This window comes from Phacochoerus africanus, chromosome 9 (assembly GCF_016906955.1).
Source record: "Phacochoerus africanus isolate WHEZ1 chromosome 9, ROS_Pafr_v1, whole genome shotgun sequence".
Classification (NCBI taxonomy): Eukaryota; Metazoa; Chordata; class Mammalia; order Artiodactyla; family Suidae; genus Phacochoerus; species Phacochoerus africanus.
Genome location: NC_062552.1, coordinates 33,570,121 through 33,585,309, shown reverse-complemented (window position 1 = coordinate 33,585,309; position 15,189 = coordinate 33,570,121). Strand labels below are relative to the sequence as shown.

General features: G+C 51.0%; 1 protein-coding gene across 1 annotated transcript; it reads right to left on the bottom strand.

Annotated features, from left to right (window-relative positions):
• Positions 1-1,172: 1,172 nt before the first annotated feature.
• On the bottom strand, positions 1,173-10,536 carry CDKN1A (cyclin dependent kinase inhibitor 1A). Its single transcript, XM_047796147.1, has 3 exons — positions 10,433-10,536; positions 5,027-5,482; positions 1,173-2,718 (listed from the first exon to the last, which is right to left on the bottom strand). Exons 2-3 carry the CDS (start codon positions 5,469-5,471, stop codon positions 2,669-2,671), a joined length of 495 nt encoding a protein of 164 aa, XP_047652103.1. The 5' UTR covers positions 5,472-5,482; positions 10,433-10,536; the 3' UTR covers positions 1,173-2,668.
• Positions 10,537-15,189: the final 4,653 nt, after the last annotated feature.

Below are 15,189 nucleotides of genomic sequence, written 5' to 3'. Positions count from 1 at the left end.
GTTTATTTGGTCCTCTCTCTCTTCTTCTTGGTGTGTCCGGCCAGAGTAGAATACTTGAAGAAAGAGAGGCAACTTTAGAAGATATCGCAAAGAGTTTTCCACAGTAGTTGAAATCATTTATACTTCCGGCAGAAGGTATAAGTTCCAGTTGCTCCATATCCTTGCCAACACTTGGCATTGTCAGTCTTTTTCATCTTTGCCTTTCTGGTAGGTATGTAGTGGTATCTTATTGTGGTTTTAATTTGTATTTCCCCAATGAGTAATGATTTGTACTTTTTCCCCCGATGAGTGACAATATATTCTTTGCTAGAAAAAAAAAACAAAAACAAAACCCACAAAAGAAACCAAAATATTGACAGTGGCAATCTGCAGAGGTATGATGAGGTATTGCTTTGCTCTGCTGTTATCTGCTTTTTTCTTATGATCTTGCTCTTTCTTTTTGGTAAGCTTTCTGTATTTTAAAAATTTAAATGCTCACTCAATGTTCTATAATGACCTATATGGGAAAAAAATAGATATATGTATAACTAATTCACTTTGCTATGCACCTGAAACTAATACAGCATAGTAAATTAATTATACTCGAATAAAATTTTTAAAAAATAAAGAATAAAATTTAAAAGGTTAATTTTTAAATTATGTTGTAAGCCACACAGGAAGTCCAGTTCCAAAAACCCTTGTTCTTTTTTTTTTCTTTTGGTCTCACCCATGGCATTTGGAATTTCCTGGGCCAGGGATTGAACCCACACCACAGCAGTAACCTAAGCTGCTGCAGTGACAATGCTGGATTCTTAACCTGCTGCACCACAAGGGAACTCCTCTACGTACTGGTTCTTATACATCTATTTTTTTTTCCTTTTTTTTTCAGGGCTGCACTCACAGCACATGGAGATTCCCAGGCTGGGGGTCTAATCAGACCTGTAGCTGCCTGCCACAGCCACAGCCATAGCCACAGCCACAGCCACAACAACGCAGGATCCCAGCCATGTCTGCAACCTACACCGTAGGTCATGGCAATGCCAGATCCTTAACCCACTTAGCAAGGTCAGGGATTGAACCTGGGTCCTCAGGGATGCTAGTCAGCTTCGTTAACCGTTGGGCCACGACAGGAACTCCCCTTACTGTTTCTTATAAATGACAAGGTATATTGACCACAACAGTAACATTACAAGTAAAATCACCAGAAATATTTATTGAGCACCTGCAGTATACTCGGCACTGTGGGAGGGGCTTTGAAGGACACAGAGCAATACAGGACCTATTCCCTGCCCTTGAGAGGTTTACAGTCTAGGTGGAGACAGAAGAACCAGGACTTATGGGAGCCTGGAGAAAACAGTCCAGGCTAAGATGTTACAGGAGCTGGAAGGTGTTCAGGGTCAGAGCCACCAAGGGGTTCAGTGCCTCCAGGGGCTCAGTGTTTGGCATCCGGAAAGACAACAACTCCCAACTCTCAGGCCCATGTTAGCCCTCTTAGTGTGCCCTAGCCACAGCCTCTACTCCCACCATCTTCAAACACCTGACTCTTTGTTCAGCTGCTGTTCAAAGTGCAATGAAATGGGGGAGGGGTGGGGGGAATGGAAAAAGTCTTTGAGGGAGTAGTTCCAGGCGTTGATTGATGTCAAACTCTCCCTCCTGGAAACGTCTGCTCCTCATCCCCATTCTCCTGATGCAGGGAGATCCCCACTCAAGGAGGCCTGTCAGACCCTCCCCAGGACCCCCACCCCAAGAGCTAAGAGGTGGGGGTAGTCTCTGCTCGAGCTGCCTGAGGTAGAACTGGGGAACCCTATGTCTAGCATGCCCCCTTCTCCGTTCAGTCCTCTGAGTTGGGGGGAGAGGCGCCCTGGAGCTGCCACTCAGGGCTGAGAAGGTGTTAAGGGGAAATAACATGGAGAAGGGCAGAGGAGCAGAGAGGGATGGAGAGCCTGGCTAGAAAAGAGGGGCCTCTGGGCTCCCAGAAAAGTGCAGGGGAAGCCAATCAGTGAGGCTGGCTCCCCTGTGGGTGGAGGGGGGTGGGGTGGTTTGCTACAGGGCCCTACTTTCACTGGACAGAAGGGGCCGGGTGTCAAGGGCCAGGAGGGTGTCAAGTCCCCAGCCCTGCTCCAGGCTGTGCCCACTTCCAGGTCACCCTGCCCAACCTTAGAGGAGGCGAGGGGACCTCAAAGTTGTGATAATGCCTCCCCAACTCTGTTGGGCCCCCTTCAAAGTGCTATCTGTTAACTTCTCAATCGGAAGGAATGCAGGTCTGAGAATGCAGGAAAGGGGCGGAATTTCCTAACACCCATGAGACTGTGAGCCAAGGGGCCAGGCCCCTCTAGTAAGTACCACCCAGTGGTTGAGGGTTGTGCTTGCCTCATCTTATCTCAGGGAGAGAGGAAATGGAGAGAAAGGGATGAGGAGAGCTTAAATAATAGTTCACATAATAAAAAATACCTAGCACTCTAATAAGCCTATTTTTCTGCTACCTAAACGTTTTAAATAATTCTAATGCCAGAAGCTCGGGGTATGGGGAAGGGGTGGCAAGCCAGGTATGTACATGAGGAGGAGTTTAAATTAAAACACAAATAATAATTAAGACACACAAACTAAAGGCCTAAGGCAAAAGATGTAGAAGAGGCCTGGGGGGGGGGGTCCCCTTGTTTCCAGCAGGACAAGGCTTCCAGCAGCCGAGTTAGGGCTTCCTCTTGGAGAAGATCAGCCGGCGTTTGGAGTGGTAGAAATCTGAGGAGAGAGAACAGAAGTCAATCAGCCCAGGAGGAAGAGGGCACAGCGCGGGGGAGGCTCCCAGGCCAACTGCAGAGGGGCCAGGGAGCCCTCCCTAGAGCCAGAGGAACACCCTGCCAGGTATAGGGAAGAACTCTGGCAACAACCAGTCTTCCAGGGGAGTATTTACCAAGTACCCCAACCGGCTTCACAAATGTGACTGCTAACAGGCCCCTCCCTCCATGGGCCCGCTTAGGCCACGCTGCCCAGTACGGCAGCCATGAGTCCCATGCGGTTATTTAAACGAACTAACATTAAACCAAATGAAGGAGTTCCCGCTATGGCGTAAGGGGATCAGCAGCATCTTGGGAGCGCTGGGACACAGGTTTGATCCCAGCCCGGCACAGTGGGTTAAGGATCCGGAGTTGCCACACCTGCAGCTTAGGTCAGGACTGTGACTTGGATCTGATCCATGGCCTGGGAACTCCATATGCCGCAGGGCGGCCAAAAAGAAAAAGAAAAAAGAAAAATTCAGTTCCTCAGTCACACTAGCCACATGTTAAGTACTCAGCAGCTGGAAAACTCTTTGGCAAAAAAGAAGAAGAAAAAGCACAAGGTACTCTTACATGCATGTTCCAATTATCTATTCATAATTCACAACCCAAGACTTAGTAGCTTAGAACAATAATCATTCAGGCCTGGGTTCAAATCCTAGCTGTGCCACCTATGAGCTATGTGATCCTGGGAAAGTTACTTAACTTCTCTGAGTCTTGGTTACCTCTTCTGTAAAAAGAGCTAATATACCCACTTTTTAGGAAAATTAATATTTGGCAACTTCTTAGACTAGCCTTTGGCACATAAAAATATGTAAATCAGTCTCAATCCTTGCCCTGAAGAGAGTGAGCAAAGGACCGCACTGCTCTGGGGATTCCGTTAGTTAATCTGTGAAAAGCGTTCTGCACAATGCCTGGGCCAGATAAAACTTTATCATTATTGTTAGTTCTGACACAGCTGCAAACTTGCTGTGGGACTCTTGGCTGCATCTCTCTGAGCCTCATTTCGTTACCTACTAAATGAAGATAACACTGCTATGGTGCTCTACAGATTAATGAAATGCTCCCTAAAAGATTTTGGTCAAAGCACCAGCAGAACTGGTGTTCAAATGTCAGCATCACTCATTTATTTTTTTCTTAAGCACCTACTATGTGTCAGACACCATCCCAGGTGCTGAGGACTAAGCAATAAACAAGAGAGGTACAGATTCCTTTCTCGGAGATAATATCCCAGTCCAGGAGATGGACAATATCAAGATAAGGAAGTAGCAGTTGATGGTTAAAAAGTGCCAGAAAGGAGCTCCCATCGTGGCTCAGTGGTTAACGAATCCGACTAGGTTCAATCCCTGGCCTTGCTCAGTGGGTTAAGGATCCGGCATTGCCAGTGAGCTGTGGTGTAGGTTGCAGACATAGCTCGGATCCCGAGTTGCTGTGGCTGTGGCGTAGGCCAGCGGCTACAGCTCTGATTCGACCCCTAGCCTAGGAACCTCCATATGCCGCAGGAGCAGCCCTAGAAAAAGCAAAAAGACAAAAAAAAAAAAAAAAAGGTGCCAGAAAGAGGGAGTTCCTGTTGTGGCTCAGCGGGTTAAGAACCTGACTGGTATCCATGAGGATGCAGTTTCGATACCTAGCCTCATTCAGCAGGTTAAGAATCCAGCGTTGCCGTGAGCTGTGGTGCAGGTTGAAGACTCAGCTCAGATCCTGCTTTGCTGTGGCTATGATTTAGGGTGGCAGCTGCAGCTCCAATTCAACCCCTACCCTGGGAATTTCCATATGCTGAGGGTGTGGCCCTAAAAAGCATAAAAAAAAAAGTTCTCAAAAGAGAAAAATAAGCAGGGATCAGGGGAAGAGGGTAGTTTTGGAAGTATGTATGTGATGGGGAAGGGGAGTTAAGTTTGGACAGGGCAGCCAAGAAATTATCAGTTTTCTCTTCCACTGATACTTCCACTGATACTGATCACTTTTTCTGAACCTTGTTTCTTTGCCTACAGAAGAAAGGCAAGAATGTCTTATGGCATAGGATCGCTATAAGGACTAAAAGAAATCTAGAAACTTAGCCAAGGGCCTGGCATATAATCAATGTTCCAAATAAGTGTTAGCCAGTTGGTCTTGGTGGCAGGCTTGCTGTTTGACCTTGAGCTGGTCACTTTCCCTCTCTGGGCCTGTCTCCTCCTCTGAAGAATGAATAAGCTAGAACAGACAGATCAGCCCTTGCACCATGAATTCTGGGGGCCTCGATCCCCTACAGTATCCTTCTCTGCACTTATCCTCACCTGTCATGCTGGTCTGCCGCCGTTTCCTGCCCTGGGAGGTGCCAGGCCCTCCTGGGGACCCCTCAGGCCGCTCAGGGGAGTGAGGCACAAGGGTGCAGGACAGCAACAGGTCCACATGGTCCTCCTGAGACGTCCCCTGCAGAAGAGCAGGCGAGGTGCTCGGCCGCTTGCCCCCTCCCAGGTCATCCCGGGTCCCCCGGAGCCCTGTGGGCAGGTAGATCTTGGGCAGACCAAGGCCTCGCACACGTTCCCAGGCGAAGTCACCCTCCAGGGGGGTCTCATTGATGAAGTCGAAGTTCCATCGCTCTCGGGCCTCTTGCACGCAGCTGGCCATCAGTGCATCGCAGTCCTGGCGCAGCTGCTCACTGTCCACTGGGCCAAAGAGGCGGCGGCAGGCCTTGCTGCTGCGAGGGATCTGATGTGCATCCCTGGTCGGCTCTGACATGGTGCCTGTGGCTGGAACACAAGACAGACCCTGGTCACTTGGGAAATCAGCCCTCCCTTACCAGGGCGTGCTTTGCTGTAACTTCAGTGAGGTCTTCTTACTAGAATGTGAGGTGAGAGGGTCTCTCTGGCTCCTTCTGGCTGATTTCCGACAGCCCCCCCCCCCCCCCCCGCCAGCCCCGCCAGCTTCTCTCCCCCAGGCTCTCCCAACCCCCCACCAACAGACACTGGGTGGGGGCAGAGCTCCGCCAGCGTGGCACTGCAAGGTCACTGGGGAAGTGGGCAGCTGAAGGGCAAGCTTATGTCAACAAAGGCAAGTTTACTGCAATAGCAGAGATCAGGGTCCTGTTTACCACCAAGTATTATTAGCTAAAAATCAATTTGTCTCCCCCCCTGAGGTGTTCCTCATGGGTGTGAATGCCCCAAGTATGTGTGAATTGCCAGAATCTAGCAGTTTCCCAACCCCTGCCCTGGCTAGAAGGTCAATTCCCAAATGAATGGACAGCTCCTCCAGGCCCCTGAATCTCCAGATGCCCATGTGGGGTAACCCTGTTCAGCAAATTGCCCGGGACTTTGGGGTAAAAAATACCTGGATTCTAGTCCTAGCTCTACTCAGCTTTTAAAAAGTTACTTAAGGAGTTCCCGTCGTGGCGCAATGGTTGACGAATCCGACTAGGAACCATGAGGTTGAGGGTTCGATCCCTGCCCTTGCTCAGTGGGTTAACGATCCGGCGTTGCCGTGAGCTGTGGTGTAGGTTGCAGACGCGGCTCGGATCCCACGTTGCTGTGGCTCTGGCGTAGGCTGGCGGCAACAGCTCCGATTGGACCCCTAGTCTGGGAACCTCCATATGCCGTGGGAGCGGCCCAAGAAATGTCAAAAAGACAAAAAAAAAAAAAAAAGTTACTTAACATCTCTAGGCCTCAGTGTTCTTATCTGCAAAATGGGACTGTGAGAAAGTCTAAGGAGGAGGGCTGTAGAAGCATGCTCAAGGAATGGAGGGGGAGTCCCTCCTGGCAAAGTGGATGGTACAGAATTGCGAAGCTGTATCTTAGTGGTTAAAAGTGAGGGCTCTCGGAGTTCTCACTGTGGCTCAGTGGGTTGAGGCCCTTAAATAGTGTCTATGAGGATGTGGGTTCAATCCTTGGCCTCACTCAGTGGCTTAAGGATCCGGCATTGCTGAAAACTGTGGTGTAGCTTGCAGATGTGGCTCAGAGCCCATGTTGCCATGGGTGTGGCTTAGGCCCGCAGCTGCAGCTCCAATTCAGCCTCTGGCCCAGGAACTTCCATTTGCAGCAGATGCAGCCATAAAAAACAATGAAAAAAAAGTGAGGGCCCTGTAGCCATGCCACCTGGGTTGGAATCCAGGCTCTGCTGGGTGATCCTGGACAAGTGATTTAACTTCTCTAGGCTCTATTTTCCTCATCTGTAAAATGGAAACAGTAACAGTGAATGTCTCAGAGGACAGATATGAGGATTAACTGAGTTAATGTAGGCAATGAGCTTGGAGCAGCATCTGGTATACAGAAGCACTTTGAAAACATTATTATTATTTCTCCTGGCTTCAGTTCTGGCTGAGCCTCCTCCCCACCACTCCACCTGGGCCACCACCCCCTGCAGACAGCTGCTGACAGGTGCTGTGGGCTAGGGCCCTTCCCAGGGATGTCATCAGGCAGGCAGCCTGGGGGAAAGGAGGAGCAAGGCAAGGTGGGGTAGGGCAGGGCTGGGGGATGATTTCTCCCAGGCTGAGCCATATCCTGCCAAGCACATCAGGTGATCTGAAGTCTAGACAACCTCCAAGGCCCTACTCCATTTTGCCTGCATCCAAGGAACCTGTTTTACAGGCAAAGAAAATTAAAGGCCCAGGTCTACCTGGTTCCTCTCCTCCCACTTCAGGAGAGGAAAAACAGAGGGTGAGTTTACCCATGAGGGAGTGCTGGCACCTGCCTGCCCTGCTCTGGCCTGACTCCAGGGCTGAGCGCCTGCACAGCCTTGACAAGGACCGGGTTTTCCTGGGGACGAATCCTGATTTGCAGGCTCTGAGGGTGAAAGATCTGCTGAGTGACCTCCTGGACCAGGAAGCCCACAATTTCACATCTCAGGTGGTAGGGGAAGGGAGGCACCAGGAGCCCTCAGACCAAGTTTAAAGGGTGGGAGTTGTCCCAAAACCACACAGAGCCACTGCTCCATAGAGAGGGGTTACATAGTGCAGTGGGCAAAGCCCACAAGTAACCTTTGCTCACTCTCTTCAGGACAAGGATTGAGATTGATTTACCTATTTTTATGTGCCAAGGGCTAAGAAGTTTACAAATATCAATTTTCCTAAAAAGTGGGTATATTAGCTCTTTCTTACAAAAGTTGTTACCAAGGCTCAGAGAAATTAAGTACCTTTCCCAAGACTGCACAGCTCACAAGTGGCACAGTTAGGGCTTGACCCCAGGCCTGAATGCCCTGGCTTCTGTGCTCTATTCTATTCTCTCTCTATAATTTTGAGATTTTTTTTTAAACCAGAAAAACCCATTAGTATCACCTGGGGAACTTTTTCAAAGTGTAGATTGATAGGCCCCTCCTTCCCCAGGCCAATTTATTTCAAGTGTTTGACAGTTCTCCAGGTGGGCAGGCTTGGGGTGCTATCCAAGAAGGATCACACAGAATGGCTGTAATAGACATAAGTCTCAGTGCTTCATGGGCACAGGGAGGAGGAGATCAGGTAGGGCTTTATCAGGAAGCGGTATATTCCCTGGCTTCTAGGAGCTGAAGATGGGACCAGAATCCAGGCAGGGACGCCGTCCATTTCTACCACCCCTTCCCTTAGGGCTCTCATAGGCTCCCCACCAAAATCCACCCTCAGGCCCATTATTAAAACTCCCACCTCAGAGAAAACTCAAACACAAACCCTCGTTTTACAAACAAGTAACTGAAAATAGCTTCCTTTGTTGGCCTCTGTGCCTTAGACTTCAACCATATTTTCTTTTCTAAATAAATAGTAAGCACTCAGTAAACACTGCTGAACCAATGGGTTACTCCTTCTAAAGGGCGGGGGAGTGACTTCAGATCAGCCCTGTAGGATGCAAAGGCGGGTGAAGCTTCATGCTGGGAAGGCGTATTTGCTATTAGCGCTGGGGCCAGAAGGGGACGCTGGTCTCCAGGAAATCACGCACGGGGTGGGAGGTGCGTGGGCAGAGCCTGGGACAGCGGCAGGGAGTTGTGATGAGTCAGTTTCCTGCAAAACGCTCCCCGCCCGCCAAAACTTCGCTTCCACTCCCGCTGCGCGTCACCCTTGGACGGGGAGGGGGAGGGGGAGCGGGGGCCGCAAACACGTCACGCTGAGCCAGCCAGGCTTCCGAAACGCCGCCGCTGTTGGGAAACCGCGCGCTCTCGCGCCGTCTCCTGTCACACGCGCGCACACACACACACTCACACACTAACTCTCTTTCTCTCACATACGCACACACACACGCGCGCGCACAGGCGCGCGCAGAGATCTGGTCTCTCCACCTTATCTCCACGCCCAAACCAGGGGATGAGTCAGATCCCTGGAAAATAAAAATAGACGGGAGCAACGAAAACAAAACCGCTCGAAAGTCCTCCCCGAAACGCAACGTGGAGGAAGGGAAGGAGGGAGGGAGTTGCCTAGACGGCCTAAAGTGCCAAACCCATTTCCAAAATTCTTTTCCGCACGAGGAGGGCGCAAGTGTCCCCCGAGGGCCCCCGGACCCGGCGGACAAAAGCGACGCACGGTAGTCCTCGCGCGGCGGCGGCGCCCTAAAGGAGACTCGCCCTCCAGCTCCGCTCAGCCGGGTCACCCTCGGAGACGGAATTCTGGACTAGGCTGGGGTGACTGCAGCCCACGAATGCAGCTGAAAGAGGCCTTGAACAGTGTCGCACCCTGAAGCCCCATTTCTCAAAGTCGCGACCCCTTCCTGCCTCCCACCCCGGCGGGGGCTGCGTATCCCGCAGCGCAGCGGAGCCGGCCTCGGTTCTCGCCCCTGAGTCCACACGCCCGACCCAGCTGCAGGCTGGGCAGGGGTTCTCTAGGCGGCGGTGCGAGAAAGTTAGGTCCGGCCTTTGTGCTTCTCTAACTGACAGTCACAAGCCCACCCATCGCGGGGCCGCGACTCCAGGTCCCCGAGGGTGCGCCGCGGGGCGGGGACCGGAACCCAGTGGTGGACCTCCCGGCGTCCCGGCTTCCCTGGGAACACTCTGTGCCAGGCAAATAAGTCACTGTGCTAATGGGGGTCAGAGACCATGGGGACGCAGGGAAGGGGACTTCTGGGGGAGCCATGGTCTCCCAGCGCTGGCGGAGTTCTGACCTCACCCAGCCCGTTCCTCCAGGGTCTTCTTGTCACCGAGAGTCACCTCTTTGCTTACCCCTAAGGGACGTGTCCCGACACGTTCCCAAGGGCTGAGGACAGTCCGCGCTGACCTCAGCGCCCAGCCTATTGGCGGACACGGCAGCGCTAGGGACCCAGACCTCGAGGGTCTGGGCTGGGGCCGCACTGACTGGATCCAAGAGCCACCGCGGAACGGATCTCAGATGAACCTGCTCTGTTCGGCGCTCCACGCCCCTTCTGGAGCCCTCCGTGGACAGGGCTTCATCCCCACGCCTTGACCGCGCCAAGCCGGGCGCCCAGGGCGCACCCACGGTCCGGTCCAATACTTCCCTGGCCCCAGCAGTTTCAAGCGGAGGGAGCCCGGCGAGGATCCTCGATATTCGTGCCCCCTCTCCCTGCCCAGAGACTTCCGCACATCCCGGCCCCGGTCCCAGGCGCACGTACAGACCCCCGTGTGCGCAAAACCGAGACCCACGCACAGACCCAAGCACGCCATTCACCTGTGAACACAGCACATACAACGCCCCCACGGACACACCCACGGAGGTGCGCCGACACGCACGCGGACACGCTCGGCTCAGCTCAGAGCCGCAGCCGGGGATCCGCTCCTGCCTGCCCTGGCTCCCTCACCTCTTCTGAGGGTCGGTGTCTCCGAGAATCCGCGCCCAGCTCCGGATCTCCCAACTACCGACTCTAGCAGCTGCTCACACCTCAGCTGGCGCCGCCCGGCTCAGCGCTCATAAAAGGACTCGGGAGGCGGGACCTGATGCTCCGCCCACAGCGCGCTAGGGACCGCCTCGCACCAGGAGGACCCAGGCTCTTGGCTGCTTCCCTTGGCTCAGAGCTCTGATGCCAGCCTCGCGAAGTCACTTCCCTCCTCCCCATTCCCGAGTCTGTACGCTTGACACATTCTCCCGCCCCTCCTCCCGCCCCAGAATTGGGCCCCAAATCTGTTTTTTTGTTTTTTGGGGGGTTTTTTTTGGTTTTTTAAGTGGGGAGTGAGTTGGCATTCTCCTTCAGGTGTCGGCATCGTGGACAAACCCCCTCTCAGGTCCACCGCCGACTGCCTCAGGGCAAAGATTTACCCAAAGCAGCTGAATAGACCACAAGGGGTGACATTAACAAATAACATCCTTTACTACTACTACTACTACTACTACTACTACTACTACTACTACTACTACTACTACTACAAGATACACCTGGCTTTACAATTCCCAGAAAAGCCTCACTATACCACCACTATTCCCACCGGTCCCTCACTACACTACCTCTCCCCATCACTGAGGCATCCAGACATCCCCACCAAAGCATTCTTGGAGGCCCTACAGGATTCAATTCCCTTTATTTCACAGATGGGAAACTGAGACCCACAGAACTAAAGAGGTGAAAAGCTGTTATTTGTCAAATGCCCCAGGGAAGGAAAGGATTGGGGACACTGCTAAGAAAAGGGTCTCCAAAGGAAATGGGACCCTGAACTAGTCTTCCTCCCCCCTCCTCCTCACTCCCTGCAGCCACCTCCCTCTCACCTCAGCAGAAGAAAGCTCTGTGATTGCAGCAGATTTGATGGCTAGGAAAGGGATTTGGTGGGTGGGTTACTTCCTGGATAGTCCCCACACGGCCCACATACACCGCTGAGAAACTGAGGCTTGGTGGCCTGACTCAGGTAAAACAGCAAATGAATGGTGATGGTTGGAACATAAGCCTTTTGCCTCTCACTCAGAGCTCTCTGCTCCTTGTCCTCTCTATTTCAGTGGCTCTAGAATGAGGGAAACCCCCTGCATCCCTCATTTCCAGGCAGTATACTGAGGTGACATTGTTGAAAGACAATTCTGGAAATGTCCACCTGTGTTTCTGAGAGATACAAAAACCAGTGAGGTGCTTCCCCCCACCTTCACCCTCCCAGCCCTTCTTGAACCTCACCTTTCTTCCTCCCCTCACCAAAAACATTTACACCTTCTGCTTTTAAAAAATAGCATAGAACACAGTGTTCATCTAAACAGAAATCCCACTAAAAAACAGAATCCAGGCTTGGAGCAACTACAATTACTGACATCTAGGGCTGTTCAGTGTCTTGAAATCTCTGCCCGGACATGCCCAGTCTTCTTCCTCTAATGCAGCTGACCTCGGGGAGGACAGGCCTCCCTCTCCTCTACAGCCTGGGCAGGAGCCCGGGAAGGGGTGGGAGGGGACATTACCAGCCCCCCTTTCTGACCTGATATTCGAGTCAGGCCAGGATTGCAGCCAGAATTCAAAAGCATCTCAAAAAGGCCAAGGGACCTCTGCAGCAGCCCTCCCCACCTCCGGTGCACCCATACCCACACCACCCGAAGGCTAAGTTGTCAAATGTCCAGCAGAGAACAGACACATCCTCCTACCGCCTTGAATCCCCTTGGCTTTCAGGCATTTCAAATAGACGTGACATTGTTAGTCTGTTTACTTTGGGGAAAAAAAATTTTAATGAAGGCTTGTATTGAATTATTTGAAGTTTTGTGGTACTGAACTCCACAATGAAATAATTCTTTTTGTTGTTGTTGTTGTTGTTAGGAAGTGAATTTTTTTATAACTTCTAGCCCATCACCACCACCACAACAGAATTCAACAAATATTTATTAAGCACCTACTAAGTGTCTAGTACGGTTCAGTACTTTTCAAAAAAAAATTTCCAGACATACACTTGAATGTGTAGCCAGGTGGTTTTTTTGGCCACATCCACAGGATGTGGAAGTTCCTGGGCCAGGGATTGAACCCTCACCACAGTGGCAGCAATGCTGGATCCTTAACCTGCTGCACCACAGGGAACTTCCAAGCCACATATACCCTTAAAGAAGGACTTCTGCCCTGAACAGGCTAAGAAGTAGGTTGTTAGAAGCCACAGGGAAGATCTGACTCCTAAAACACACACAAACACATGCACGCGCACGCCTTCACACACATACACACACACAACAGGTCTCAGGCCACTCCCAAGGGATCTGCTGCAAATCATATATTTTTTCAGAGAAACTCAGACCAAGGTCTCCCTGGGGTCTCTGGGGGTCTCCTGCCTCCTACCACCCACCTTTTCTCTGAAAACAGGTGGCCCCGAGGACAAAACAGCCAGCAGCTTCTTCTATGCCAAGGCTCAACATGTTAGGACATGTTCTTGAGAGCCTGAATGCTAGTCAGGACCACAACCTGCTGCCCAGGCAAAACTCCTAGGAAGCAGGAGGCTTAGGGACAGAGTGAGACTCAGCTCGAGGGACAAGAGGGTCCAGCTCAGCCCCCACCCAGGAAGGAGGTGATGGCAGAACAGAAAGGTGGAAAGCCCTAGCTTGAAGAAGGAGGATGTGAGGAAGGCTCAATGGTGGCCACAGGAGCTGCCCAGGAAGGGAGAGGAAGTGCTGGGAACAATGTCACAACTTCTCAGAAAAGGCCTGGGGAGTCCCTAACAGGGGCAGTCAAGATTCACAGGAATTCACCTCCAAGCAGTCTCCCAAAAGTGAGACCCCAGAGAAGAGGCAGAACAGAAACATTATTATATTACTGAGCAGAAGTCCCACTTGCTTTTTCTTTAAGGAAGAATGAGATTGGGAGCTCCCCCCAGACCACCCCTGACCTTCTGAGGGCTTTACTCAGCCAGTATGGTCAGCCGGGACTGACCATAGAGTGAGGTAGAAAAATCTGTGACAGAATTTGTACAACATGCTTTCAGCCTCCCCAGGCTAGAAATTTCATTTGGTCTAAATCTGAAATTTCACCATTAGAAAGTCATTCCTTTGGCATTAATTCCATTCTTCATCAAATAAGATCATATAGGGAATACCTATTGTGGCTCAGTGGAAACCATTCTGACTAGTATCCAGTCCATGAGGATGCAGGTTCAATCCCTGGCCTCACTCAGTAGGTTAACGATCTGGCATTGCCATGAGCTGTGGTGTAGGTCACAGATGCAGTTCGGATCTTGCGTTGCTGTGGCTGTGACGTAGGCCAGTGGCTACAGCGCTGATTTGACCCCTACCCTGGGAACCTCTATATGCCACAGGTGTGGCCCTAAAGAGACAAAATAATTAAGTTTTTTTTTAAAGGAGCACATAGGATGGAGTTCCCGTTGTGGTTACTCCGTGGTTAACGAATCCGACTAGGAACCATGAGGTTGCGGGTTCGATCCCTGGCCTTGCTCAGTGGGTTAAGGATCCGGCGTTGTCGTGAGCTGTGGTGTAGGTCACAGACATGGCTCAGACTCCACATTGCTGTGGCTCTGGTATAGGCCGGCGGCTACAGCTCTGATTCGACCCCTAGCCTGGCAACCTCCATATGCCACGGGAGCGGCCCAAGAAATGGCAAAAAAAAAAAAAAAAAAACAGGAGCATATAGGAAGCAAAATGCTTAGCATAATGCCTGCCACATAGAAATCAGTGGGGCAAATGAGTGCCCGAGTCTTTCAGAGTGTTCTAGGTGACACAGCACAATTTGAATTGATCAGTTTATTTAGGGACCAGAAGGTGGTAAGGAAATGCTGTGAACACAGGCCACCTGAGGAGTGAGGGGCTCTCTGTGCCTTTGCACATATTGTACCCTTTTCCTGGAATGAGTGTTCCTGACCAATCTGCCCCACCTCGACTCCTTTCTCTACCTATTGAACTCCTACTGATCCCTCATGACCCAACCTACATGACCCCTTGGGGTAAGGCTTCCTCAGGGGTCCCTCTGGCTCCCAGAGCTCCTGGTAAGTGATCCACTCCACTGTACTTTGCTGGCTTGCCTGGTTCATGTGCCTACTGCATCCTCTGAGCTGGGAACCTAGAGAGGATGAGCCCATATTTTATTCATCTTTGTACCTTCAAAGCCTAGCAGCCTCAGCCAAAGTTCAGAGAATATTTATGGAAGAGCCATTTTCAGTGTGTTGTGAGGTTAGGCTTCAGTGTCACTGCCTCTGAGCCCTCTCTTTTATTTATTCATTCATCTATTTACTTATTTATTCATTAAAAAATAATGTAATTAACACTCACTGCTAAAGCCAAGAACTAGAACATTACAAATCACTGATACCTACCTATCTGTGAGTTCCTCTCCTAGGCTGACTTTTTCCTCCCCTGCCCCAAAGTAAATACTATCTTGACTTTCATGATGAACTTTCCTTTGTTTTCAACAGTTTTATCACATGTGACCAAGACAGTAATACTCTTCCATTCATTCTTCTATGTGCTTCCCAACATTCCCAGGCCCTCCTTGTAGTTTAGACAGGGTAACGTGATGAGTTCTAGCCAATGAAATGTGAAGAAGCAACATTTGTCTCTTTAGAGCTGAGGTCAAGTGAGATTCTCAAGCCTTTCTGTCCTGCGTGGCTGTGACAAAGTGAAGTCTTATGTCCCCGATGGTGCCACCTCAAAATGGCGGATCTTCCC

What these genes read in the sequence shown, in the direction of transcription:
- CDKN1A (XM_047796147.1), bottom strand. Translation starts at nt 5,471, where the DNA reads ATGTCAGAGCCGACCAGGGATGCACATCAGATCCCTCGCAGCAGCAAG. An exon ending in GCGGCAGACCAGCATGACAG is followed by an intron (nt 2,719 to 5,026) that starts GTGAGGATAAGT and finishes CTCTCTCCTCAG; the next exon opens with ATTTCTACCACTCCAAACGC.